This window comes from Limulus polyphemus, unplaced genomic scaffold (genome assembly GCF_000517525.1).
Source record: "Limulus polyphemus unplaced genomic scaffold, Limulus_polyphemus-2.1.2 Scaffold426, whole genome shotgun sequence".
NCBI classification, from domain to species: domain Eukaryota; kingdom Metazoa; phylum Arthropoda; class Merostomata; order Xiphosura; family Limulidae; genus Limulus; species Limulus polyphemus.
This window is the reverse complement of record NW_013666036.1, coordinates 162289-176299: the sequence shown is the minus strand read 5'-3', so window position 1 is coordinate 176299 and position 14011 is coordinate 162289. Positions and strand designations below refer to the sequence as shown.

The following is a 14011-nucleotide window of genomic DNA, read 5'->3' as shown; positions in this document are numbered from 1 at the left end:
GACAGTAATACGTCATAGTGCTACAACCAACACCTGGTGGCATCTAGAATTATTCATCAGGTCCACTATAGAAAGGGCTACAACATAACTGACATTGAGCATGATCACAGGAAGAACAGTGAAGATTTAAAAAAAAAGTATATCTGGTCAGACACCACTTCCCACAGAGTGGGATCCACACTAAACTAGATAAAAAGGCCCCTTAAAAAGTAAGAAAAGTTAAAAAAAGCAACCTTTCACAATTACAAAATGTGAAAATTTAAATATATAGTAAAGAAAAGCTAAGTCTATAGTATAAAGAAAAATGTCGACAAATTTGCAAACAAAAACTAGCATGTCTGTACAGTACTTTTACCAATCAAGAAGTGATTATTCTTTGATAGATTGTTTAGGCAGATTATTCATGATGAAATTTTGTAGTATGGACAGCAACTGCCTGTTGTAGATACACAAGTGTAGAGGATGACATTTTGAAAGTCTTTTGACTTTCATCTTCAGGTCAGTGTGTGTAACAGAAGTGATTAACGAGAGCAAGTGTGAAGAGGGCGCTGATTACAATAGGACTTGTGTCATGCTCCTATTGGTTGAGAGCTGCTGCATGACCATTTACATGTGGATATGCAGAAGCAAGAGGTGGAAGGCTAGTGGCAGAGCATTGAAAATTTCAATCAATACAGGGCAGTACTAATAGAGAAAAATATTTTGTGACTGGAGGTGAGATATTGTATCCAAATAAAGGATTTTCCAAGAATAAATAAAAAAGGTCTTTACAATGGAAATTATCTGCTTGTGGAAATATCTAATTAAAAACCTAGTTTCATAGATTGATTTTTAAAAAATTTCTTATTTCAAAGTTTTAGAGAATCAGTGCAAAACCTTGTATAATATGGGAAATCTTTACTTGCAAAATTTTTCAAAACATACCTCAAATCTCTAAAACTACGTTGAAATTAGTTTCAAAATAATTATCAGAATACAATGTGTATAACTTTGAGCAAAATCAAGGGTTTGATATTAAATGATGATGAAAAAAAGTTTTGTTCTAAATAAAAACATGATATAGAAGTAATGCTTGAAAAAATAACATTGTGTAAAGCTTAAATGAACACACTTGCACTTATAGACTTAAACATATAAATAAGAGATCCTATTAAGTATCCTTTGTTTTTGGCTAACCTGAATATTACATGGAACAGGATTCTGAACTTGTTCTTGTGACAGACCCGCAACTTGTAATCTGTCTGTATAAATGCAAGTTGTGTTAAACCAGACATACATTAAAAAATAGGAGTGATTATACAATGTTTTTTCAAAGTCATTAATGTGCATACCTGTTGCAACCTGTAAAGGACCTACAGAGTATGCCAGCAATATCACATTGACACACATTTCACAGTGCCTACAATTCTGCAATCCACACATACTTAAATCAGCAGATATTAATCTAACAATTGTAACTAAATTCATAGAGAGAAGCTCAAACTGACAAGATAAATAAATTATTTACTCTTTCATACTTCAAGTCTTTAATATTGCAACGTATAATGTTTATTTACAATTTTGTCTCTGGAATTTGTCACAATTTTAGGAGTTACATTACTCAACTTTAGTTCATTTGTAAATTTCATGTGCCAAATCTGTGACATGGATGAAAATGTGAAATAAGCTAGAAATTTTTTTCATATCACTACCTAAAAATAGGAAATTATCCCTGCAGTAATAAAGATAAATGTCTTCATAAGCTTTTTTTTTCTAACTCAGGATCAATGTACACACACATACATTGGTACACTATATGCTACACAAACAGTTATTATGCCTATTCACAATAACATAAGAATGTAATTTATAATGGACAGAAAAGCATAAAATCAGGTTGTAAACATTTGTTGTTGATTTTGTAATTTTTGCTTCATAATGTGTGTTTTGATAGTCAATATCATGGGAATAAGTAACAATATGATGTTAGATTAACCTCTGCTCAGCTTCCAGTAATCACCTAGTGGTAGCCTCAAAAAGCTATTCAATCACTTTCAACTCCTCTAAACTCTTGGTTTCCTTTCATTGTTGTAGATTGATGATATCGTTCTCGTGCTGCATAATCTTCATTTTCTTCTGTAAGCTGAGCTGCCGTTACTTCCATTCCCGGATGCATTGGTGTTACAACTATCTGATCATAATCTGGAGGTTTCCGTCTGAAAGGAAGTTAGAAATTAATTTATGTACAAAATACACAAATATACATGAAAAATAAAACTCAATGTAAGTGTTTTTATAGTAATCAGCCTTTTATATAAATAGCTCATGTTTAAGTCACTTTACAAAATATTTTTTTTTTATTACTCAGTTTTAAAACGGGGTTGTCAAATATCCGCAGAGTTATTGAAGTAATAGTTTTTCTTTAGATGCTCCTGCAAAATGCAAATTTAACATAACACAAGTTTAAACTAAGAATGACAAAACATTCCGATGGCTATCCACCTACTAAGAGCAAACAATTTAGATGAAGTTAACTTAGATTCAGAATGGACAAGCAAGTGCAACGTTTCCAGAAGAATGTTGGTCATTTAAGGAAACCATCAGACAAAACTTGTAAAAACATTTTCATTTAGTTATTTAAGATTGAAAATTTTATCTATTATGCATAATATTTGATTAAAATATATTGGTGAAAATTAAAAAGGCTAGCAGAAACACCACCCTAGTAATTACTAATCATAATATTCATACCTAATTAAAAAAAGACATTGAGAAAAGTGAACATTTTCCAAAAAAGGATTTTTCTGGGAAGTACTGCACAGGAAAAGTGTTCAGGTTGTGTTGATATAAACTGTAATGTTTTTATATATTAAAAGTGGTACCCTTTATTGAAAAAACAAGTTTTTTTAGTACTATATTTACAAATCACCTCAATAAAGATATAATCAAACCTTCATGTACAGTCCTAGTGAAAGTCATGCTCTTGTTGTTTGGAGAGTACTTGTATTTAAAATTGTATTCTGTGATAAATAAATGGTTGTTTCACATACCATAATTATATTTTCAATTGTCTAAATCTTGAATATCTAAAGTGCAAATTTTTGTTTTTATAGATTTTTTGTTTGTGGTGGCATTCAAAAGATGGTGCCACATATTTACTATTTCGGTCACATACATAGATATATACCTGCTACATCCATTATAGTAAGATTAGTAGTTAAATGAAACTAAATACTTCATTTCTTCCTGTCACAGAAATATTCTTTAATTCTTCTACATTCACCATAATTTTCCATCAGAACTCCAAAGACTTAGTCACACTTTTCTGTGATAGTTGTTATTTAGAATTTTATTTCCTTCTATTTGTTATTTTCTGTAAACCTGTTTAGCTTCAAATATAGTTGTTGTATTTTAAAGAACTTAAAAATGTATTATTTGGCACTTTTCTCAATGTGGAAAAACAAAACCTCTGGAGCTTTGTGAAAAGAATTTTGAGTTGGGTAAATGCAGTTGATTATACTGCATTGCTAAACTAGTGCTTCTAACTCCAATATATGTAGGTAATATTTCATTATTCTCCGAGTTAGTTTAAAAGTACTTAAGAACAAAAGTGTTGCTCACTGGAGTTTGTAACCCACTCAGTACAAAGAAAATTCGAGGCAACATTGGTGAACATACATGTTACAATGCATTTTCACTAAAAAAAGTCACTTAAGCTTCCCTGTTAGACCCTTTTTGCTTTGAATAAATCCTGCAATCATTGAAGTCACAACAGTTGACAGATAAAGGTATCAGTGAACCGCAATAATTAAATTCTGTACGAGTTATAAATAGTACAAATCTTACCCAATACATCTCAAAAATAAATTCTTCAACCACGGCAACAGTCTGAACTGTGCAACACCTGTATAAAAAAAACAACCTTATGATCTGATAAAAATAGTATTTAAACTTTACATCATTGATTTTCACATGAACAGTTGCAGAATTTTGGTTTTGCCTCAAAGACAAAAATCAAGAGGAATGCAACAAGTAAAATACTTATTTGCATCTTTTAATTCATATATAAATGTTCATATAATTGTCTACCATTACAATTACACAATACACATACTACATTTGAACAATCCTGCACATAATTAAGAAATGTTTTCTATCATAATTCTCTTACAAAGTTCATGCAAAAAAAACAAAAAAGACAGTACAAATGTAAAAATTAAACTTAAAATGTAAACTAAACAAGCATTTATCAATCTTTTCGATACCAGGGACCGACTCACTGCATCCCTAAGCTGTCACGGACTACTAAAATGCAAGTAGTACAAAAACCATTATGATTTACACATGAATATTCTGTCAATCTGTTTGGTTTTGTGAAATCTCACAGATCAGAAAGGTGGTTGTGATGGACCAGCACTGGTCTATAGACAAGTGACTAAGAAACATTTAACTAGACTACTGACATGTTAAAACAATAATCTAATGTTACATTACATTTTGTTTAGCTAAAAACTACATATACTAAGTTATTAGTATGGTTGAACAATTCAATTATAATATTTTGCAGTTTAAAAGCTACAAAATACCAGAAAAAATTAGGTCAGTACTATTACATACATAAATCAATCAGAAAACAGAAAATTCCAAGATATGGTTAGTTTGGAATTTGATTCACATGACACATCCTACACTATATTTTGCTGTTTTAAAATACGAGTTACTTAATGAATATTCTTTGTAATTATGAGGGTAGTTATGTCATGGATTCCCAAACTTTCTCAGCACAACCCCCCCCCCCACAACATTTCACATCCAGACTCAGGCTTCCCACCCAATGAATGTATATATATACCAAGTACTTTAAAAGTATTGTGTATTTTCTAGGGCCCTCTAATCCTTTCCTGCAGTTCCAAGCTTGGGAACCCTTGATATAAATGTTACTGTTTCAAGTAGTGTTTTAACAAATAAAAGTTTCTTAAAAAACAAAAGTAAAATTCACTGTACCTAGGTGATGGCACAAACAAATTTATTTAACATCTTAAACTAATACAGAAATGCCTTAGCAAGCTGTCTCATTCATGGTTAAACTGATATTTCATGCTTTTTTAAAAAACAATATGGAAAACTTCAGACTAAGTAGTTCAGTGTTATTAAAATAATTAAAAAGCTCTTACACTGCTTTATTTTATGACATTTTTTAAAATACCTTGAAAGACTTAATTATAATCAGTGTCACCTCCGTAGAGAGACTATGTATTTAAGAATGAGATATCCATCTGTGATTCAGAGTTAAATAGCATGAAATATGCTAGTATTACAATGAATTTTAAGAGTTTTTTTAATTCCTCCATGTAATAAGTACTCATTCAATACTGAAAAAATCTTTAGCCAAATGCATTAAGTTTTCTGGCTTAGAGCTAAAAAACATTAATTTTAAGGGCACTTTTCAATAATTATTGAAGTATAATGTGTTTACACAATTATGTAATGGTATTCTAATAAATTTATATGCACAGATACAATTTTAATAGTTCCTTGTTATGCCACTAAACTATTAACCACACAGAAAAACTAACTTACACAAGTCTTGAAAATAAAAATTAACCATCACTACAAAATTAATAGACCATGTCAAACATACTAGTTTGAAACTTCCTTTAGCTTACTAGTTGAACTTGTTAAAGAAGACAACTACAACTGGCACTCTGGAGAGCTGAATGTTAGTGTTTTTCTGTTCCATAAGATACTCTATATTCTTTCTTTGTAGTTATTTTTGTTAATAGTACTTTGGAATGTTTACTATACCTAGTTTTATTACTTACTAGTTTAACTTTTAGTATTATACTTTATTATAAAGACTTATCATTGTTAGCTTAGTATATATATCAAGGACTAACCTAAATCCCCTAAGATGGCCAAACCTCATAAGATATTACTGGGGTTATGGTCAAAAATATCATTAACAGCTAGAATACCCAACTGATGAACCAATGCATCCTACTCTTTATTAGTAAATACATAAAATAAATACATTTAATTAGCAATGCTGATAGCCAGATTGATTTTAAGTTTAACTTTAAGTATGAGGCTTACTTCGATCAGAAGTTATTATTATTTAAAGTTAGAAAAATAAAAGTCTCATCATGTTGTAATGGCATGTTTATCACTGCCAACCTCTGGGCCAGTTTTTGGTATGACTATGAAAGGAACACAAAAATAGTTGTTATAAAAATACAGTTTCATACATGGAATTTAACTGTTTAAGAATGACATGTAAGTAATGTAAAATCATAAGGATTTATAAATTTCATTTCTTTAAACATAGCTTAACTATATGATAATGAAAATCAACACAGAAAATTTAATGTGGCATTGGGGAGAGAAAAATAGAAAGATTGATTTCTTTTATCTAAATATTTGCTATAAAAGATATGTTCACAAGTAATCCTTCTAATACCCACATTTTGCCCTTTTTATGTGCAAAATAAAAGTCAAAACTGAAGTTGACAACAGACTGGTGCATCAGTGAATTAAAATTAAATAAATTTTTTTATCTATATATTAATCTCTCACAATTTTAAAGAGAGCTTCACTTACCAGGAAATATCCCAGGATTCACCTGGCCAATGTAAAACCACATAACAGCAACAGCCATTATTACAGAAAGAGCATAACCCCATTGGACCAGAAACATGACTACCACTTTAACTATAGCCTGCAGAGTGAAAGAAAATCACCTTAATTTTAGTCCTTAGTTCGTTCTAGAGTTTAAATCCTTACCATTTCTTATCTAACATTATGTTTTCAAAATAAACTTATTTAATTTTCATTATAATCAAATACTATCTTTAATACAAAAAAAAAATTACCTGTATCAATAATAATATTTATACAACATTATTCATTTGTAAACTAAAGCAACACAGAATAAACAACAATCATACTAAATATACTTTAATTGTTGTGTTAATTTTACACTTGATATGGTTACTTTGGAATTTGATTCACATGACATATAAACGATATTACACTGTTTTAAAATATGAGTTATCTAATAAATGTTCGTTGTAATTATGAGTGTGGATATATTATGGGTTCCCAAACTTTCTCAGCACAAGGCCCCCCCCCACAAAGTTTCACATCATGACTGAGGCCTTACTCCCAATGAATCTTTAGATACTAAGTACTTTAAATGTATCATGTATTTTGTGAATTTGATAGGGCTCTCCTTTTCTGCAGCTTCCACTTGAGAATCCCTGATATAAATGTTACTGTTTCAACAAATAGAGGTTTCTTAAAATTACAGTACTTGAAATCTTGCAATTTTATTATCAGAATGTTAAAGAAACTTCAAGGAGGAGATGATAGGAAATATAAGTTAGTTTGATTTTGAAGTAAACAGTGATAAGAGTTTACTGTATAATTTGTAAAAACAGAAAAATGGAAAGAAAAAGTCCCATAAAAGTTAGTATGTCTGTTTCAGCATTAAGTTATTACATCAGTGTACTTAAGAAATGAGTATATAACTACCCTCATCCATGTAAAGATCAAGTTACATAACCAAAGTGAGAGTTAAATAAAGTCAAACTCTGACAAAGTAGCATTATTTTGGTAACAAGGAAGAAGTGTAGCTAAAACAAGTTCTTGTATTGGACTAAGGAAATTTCAGAGTTGAGTTTGCTACTATTTTATTATACACATTAACACATTAAATCATAAATTTGTTAGTTTTCAACAAACCTGTCATACAATGATAAAATTAAAGGGGTACTCAGTAAATCACACAATTCCACCATGCAGTGTTGCTCATACTCGGCCCTCAAAAAATATGAAAATGTATCTGTCTGCCATTATCAACAGACATGGATAATTTTCAACAGGACAATGAGGAATAATATTGTACATATGTCCACTACGTTTCATTCAAATCTGATAATTTTTGACTGTGTTATAGAGCAAAAATAGTGTGAAAAATCTGTTTCCATATTAAGAGATACGGATTTTTTTGGGCTTTCGTGACCTTGCTGTGACCTTGACCCTTGGCTCTTCAAAAACTAATCACTTCTAAGTTGGGTCATATTCCAAATGTATACCAACTTTCACCTAAATCAATCCAGCTGTTTAAGAAATCTCATTGACAAACACACACAGGGATGAAAACATAACCTCTGTTACCTTCAGTGGCAGATGTAATAATTGAGCAAAGAATTAGAGGTGGACAAGCCAATGTGGGCTCAAGCCAAATGTCTGGTCCTGGCATGGCTTTCAAATACTTGATCTGCTCAAGCAAGCCACAAAATGAGCCAAAAAATTATTGTAAAAACTGCTGCACAATTTAGTCAGCAAGAAACAATAAAAGCATGGATATACTAGATAGAATCAAAGATAAAAAAGAACTTGCGCGTGTAACTGGGTATATTTATATTTAACCATATGTGAGAGAGGTAAACAAAGTACAGTAATTTTTGGTTCTTGGTGTTGTTTTCAATACAGTACTTAACATATTAAATCTTAAATTCATACATTCGATTAAAAAAAAAAGAGCAAAATTTCCTTTTTGCTCTAGCATGGTTTGCATGAAATAAAATATCTATTCAGTTTTAGTAACATTTCTTAATTCATATCTATATTTTTTGGCTTGGAAAACTAAGTCTTGAATATTTCTGGTCACTTATCTGAATTGAAAATCAGATATAATAAGGATTTTTAAGGGAAATTTTTTGATAAAAATCCTATAACTTAACTTTTGGAAAAAAACAACAAACTTCTTATCCTTTGATCTAACTTACTGCTGAAAAAGTGTGATATTATGCTCACTTACAATTGTCAAAAATATACCTATTATAAATATATCTAAAATAGCTAAATATTCAACATAAAGTACCAAATAACTTTAAATTGAAAGAGAAAAATTTAAACCAATCAGAATAAACAATTTCTGTTAGTCTCATACACAAAATTTTGTCAACAAAGAATCTATCTAGAAAACAAGTTGAGGAAACAGACATGAACTCAGCTACAGCATAATACACAAATTGTGAAAAATGTTACTTTTTGATCCAAAAATAACAAATTATCTTCTGCTGGGAACAATGAATGCTAAATGGAAATATTTACAGGTCATTCTCACCCCAATCAAAGCTATCCACCTATTACAAAGAACTGAGTACCATGCACGTGTCTTTCTGCTTATTTCAGGCCAGAGTTGATGTTCTATTAAAGAGTGAAGAACAAGAATCATTACATACAGACAAGTTTCAAATAGTTTCACTGATCACACACTGCTTAACTCATTTAACATTAAAAAACAAATAAATTTTACATTTGGAAGACTCTCCTATTCATTAACTGTAAATCTGAGGTCAAAACTTAAGAAATAATAAGTTTCAAATGAGGCAACTAAACCACTAATATAATGCATCATTTTTTTCATTCTAAACCTGATATAGGTAATTAGTATTAGATAAAAACTACTATTCATGGTGATTTTAAAAAAATGCAGTACTAGCTTGGAAATATTTACATGGCATATAACTCAAGCTTTATAAGAAGAAAACAAACAGAACAAATTGATGTGCTAAACTAACAGTTTTGCCAAGTGTGAAACATAATTTCAGAGTATGACAATGGATGGTGTTTGGAAAATGGAAGCAAAAAATTTAATAGTTCCATATTTATAAAATTTGAAACCAAGTTATAAATCAATCATATAAAAATGACTTCTTTTTAATTACATCTTAGTCAGTCAAACAGAAAAGTAAAGTCAGTTGTTATGAATAAGAATGTGAAGTAAACAGTACACACAATATTGCATTCAGTTAACCTTATGCACATGGGTGGTGAATAGTGTGCACATCATAACCTTTTACAGTTACATTCAAAATTTAATTGAACAGCTTTATTATCAATGTATGGCATTAAACTTGACAAAAAACATAGTTTAAATTCAAATCTTGATGTGATACAAGTTTTAATTTTAATTAAAAAAAGAAAATACTACAGTAAATTCTCAGTCTTCACTTCTCTGCATCACATTACACTTCTTTGCTCCAAACTGCCCATTTTAGACTTTCTTTCTATAGTTGTAAGATCTTCTAAGTTCCCATTAATTACACACTATACTACAGATATTCCCAAGCTAATATGCATATTTCTGATGTCCAAGTTACTTACTTTGATAAGATACAAACAAATAAGTGAAACCCTCATGTTACATCCCTCCTATCTTTCAAAACAAATACCAATAATTTCTCTCTGACATTTGCTATTGGATTATTCATAACCAAAACAATTATAGAAAGTATACAATACAAAATTACCTTTATATAAGTTTGAAAGCAGTTTATATTTCTGTTTTGCAAAATAAACTTAGCAAATATCTGATTGGTATGACATTATATCACAATAAAACTATGTTGCACACCTACAAGTCTACAGTTTTTGAATTTGGGATTAAACTTGAAATTTTCATTTGTAACATTGCAGTAAAACTTAACACTAAAACTAAAAAAGTAATGTTTGGGAATAGATTTATTTTACAACTAGTTGTGTATAGAATTTAATGCAAGTGAAAATCAGTTTTTCTTCTTTCAAACAAATTTTCTACGTTTTCTGATGAAGCTAAATGGCTTCTTTGGAGAACGTTTTGTTAGATCCTCCACACAGCATTAATTAAAAAAGAATCTGAAACTCAACTTTAGCCCAAAGAAATTAAAACTTTCAAAAATGTAAATCTGAAAGTAAAACTAAAATTCTTAAAACTGATAAGGAAATTCAAAGAGGTTTATCATGAAAAATAATGCAAGGTACATCAGATAAATCTAATATTAAAATGCTCTAAAATCACAGTGATCCAAAGAAACAAAAATCAAATAAACATGAAACTTCCAAGAAAAAAAAAGAATATCATTAATAAATTTGTTAAATGATTTGTACAAATTTAGTAAATACAGATTTCAGCAATTCTCAGATGTTTAACTCTCCATAATACACATATGATTTACTCATTTTGTCCAATTCTATTAACTGTAGCTATAATTTGGTAAGTTGTTAATATTTTCCTTCTCAGATTTTCAGCAACTCATTTGATCTGAAAGATTTACTTAGAACTTTATAGTTATGATCCTTGACCTCAGCATGTACGTTTTGATGTGGTTTTGTTATTTTCTAAAGTTCAAGGATCTTGTACTCTAGTTTGAAGATTTACAAAAATAACAAACCTAGATGTTACTTTCCCTGTCAAATTTCAGTTAAGTTACTCATTTTTATAATTACTTTAACTAATTTGAAAACAAAAACTATTATCAAAATAGGAACTCAGTCTATGCTAACATTTTCCAAACCAGAGAACAAAAAGAAATATTTGCTTGGTCATTTCATTTTGTATAAAGCTATATAAAGGTTTTTTTTTGTTTTGTTTTTTTATATACAGTAATGAGATGTGAACCACAGAACTTCAGACCACACAGCCTGGCAGGCTAACTACTTGTCTGTGGTTGGTTCAACAAAAAATAGGATCAAATTTCTTGTTTGGTTTTACATGACTTATACTCATGCTGAGTTATTTGTTCCAGAATTAGTTTGAACTCTGTATAATAATAAACAAAAAGAAGGTTACCACATTTAAATTCTCTAAAGAATTTACACAAGATGACCTGTAACCAGGAGCTTCTAAGGTTGGAGACTCCTTAATTACACAAGAACTTAATAGAAAAAAATCCATAATTTCTTTGTTTTCACACAAAAACCAAAAACTGGATATCATTAGATCCTTTTATAATTATGCTAAGTCTTTCTGTAGCACATAAAGAAAATTAGAATTGAAGTTAGAATTTTTAGTGAAAAGTTTCATTGAAATAAACAATTTTCCTCCAATCAAAATATCTTTAATGAGTTCAAATAAATTTAACTACTCTATGTTTTGTTTGTTACTTTTTTTTCTACTGACTTGGAAAAAAGGGGTGTGGAAATGATGTTTTAAAACTAATATTTTGTCAATGAGAAATCTTTCATTTATGATATAATGTAATCTGAGTTAGTTTTTATTTAAAAACATTAGCATGGAATCTCTACTTACATTATATATTAAATTCTTATGCATACATTGCAATGATGTGTACATATGGGAAAGAAAAATAAGCCTAACCATTATAATTCACAACACAGACATGCACCATGCCATTTTTGAGCACTGATACATTGGCAAAATTTCTAATGCCCTTAGTTAGTTTGACATGAGAAAAGGATTCTGCTTTGAGAAAATTCTAATTATCAGATTCCTAAATCTTAGTATTAGTAGACATTGCTGCCTCTTCAAGAATAGAACTGCCCTACAGAAATTTGGAAACCTATCAATGGTCAGCTTTCTAAATTCTCTAAAGAAGAGAATTTCAAATGAGTAGTTTTTCTCATTATGCTTCACATTTTAGAATGCTTAGTTAACTTAACAAAATATTACATACATTTTTTGTTTCTCTCTGATTAAGTTCATGTTACATCCCACCATTGTTCTTTCTATATTTTTCTAACATTTATTGGTTTAATACTACACACTTCAGATACTGTTTTCATTTCTATCGACTACAAATTCTATACTGATCATGAAAAACTTGTAATTTTTTTCATTATTATTATTATTTTTTTTTATCAAGACAATTTACCTATTCTAAAGTATAATGTAGTTAAGAATTTGAGAATTAATCTGCCTTAAAATGTAAAAAAAGTGCAGAAATGATTAATTCCTGAAAATTCACCTTTGTCTAAAAGGGAAGATTTGTCTGTAGCATTTACATCAGAACGAGGCTTGGTATCACCTGTGGATTCTGCACTCTCAACAGAGCTATGCTCATCTGGTGATGTTAGAGGAGACTCATTAGTACTTTGGCTACTAGGCTGGCGAAACATTTGCTGTTTGTGTCTTAAACGTTCAGGGAACAGCCGGTCCAAGTCACTAGTATACTGTATTGAAGGAGAAAAAATGTAACAAATCATCAATGATAGGCCTTTCTATACAAAAAAACACAAGTATATGGTGATTTACAAGCACAAATGAATTTGCAATGCAAATCACACAGGTGCTTAAAATAATGCACTATGATAGGGAAATAGCAAGAAGACATTTTACTCTTTAACATTATAAATATTTGTATTATATTAGTAGTAATTAATTTAATCAAAACTACATCCAATAATCTCATTTCTCATTTCATCTGATTTTCTTGCTTTTGGCTACTCTCTTCTCCGTTTTGATTCATTGATGATCACAACAAATAAAGATAAATTACTATGTTACACAATGCATTTTCATAAATAATGCATTTCCTCTTTCCTCATGAGTATTTAAAATTGAATATGATATGTGTGACTCAATAAAGACTTTCACACGTGCTAAAAACAGCACGTATAATTAGATTTGCAAGTGTGACTGCATGTGTCAAATGAAGACTAATGAATTCATGACACATAAAAACATTAAGTTTTGTATAATTGGCCCTCAAAAACAGTTGATGTTAGCATACAAGTAATGGAATTAAAATACTTAAAACAAAATAACCTGTAAAAATTTACAAAAAAAATAAACACATGCATATTGCTCAAAAAACTTGTTTTACGATGCATGCTAGTCAAAACTAACATGTTTACAGAAAGCGAGACTATGTGAATAATCATCACCCCAACTTTGGATACTTCATGACAGAAAGTGGCCTCATTATAGCCTGTGATATGTTGGGTATCATGAGAATAAACTGTAAACTCACTATATCAGATGTTATACATCCACAAATAGTCTTCAACTGGAATTGTAGTGGATACATGCACCATTATTCAAATTTCCCCAGACCATGACCAATCTGTCGCAGAACAATAGTATTCAGAAGTGTCCAGTGACATTTTTCACATCTATTGTACTGGTATTTTAATTAAAGATGAATTCTGATATTACCTGTAGAGGGAGCCAGTTTCCACTTTACTGAGTTACTCATTCATGCTCCAAGACAAATTTCAGTTATTCCTGATGGCAATGTAAGTACAG

The 14011-nt window shown here is 29.9% G+C and overlaps 1 protein-coding gene across 1 annotated transcript in view; it reads right to left on the bottom strand.

Moving 5' to 3' along the window:
- Positions 1-258: 258 nt before the first annotated feature.
- The window catches only part of LOC106458179 (solute carrier family 12 member 8-like), a 47773-nt gene continuing 34020 nt past the window's right edge, over positions 259-14011 (bottom strand). Inside the window, 5 exon segments of the mRNA XM_022384320.1 lie at positions 259-2195; positions 3826-3883; positions 6577-6694; positions 9110-9192; positions 12732-12936. Of these exon segments, the coding sequence (XP_022240028.1) occupies positions 2024-2195; positions 3826-3883; positions 6577-6694; positions 9110-9192; positions 12732-12936 (636 nt within the window). The 3' untranslated portion in view covers positions 259-2023.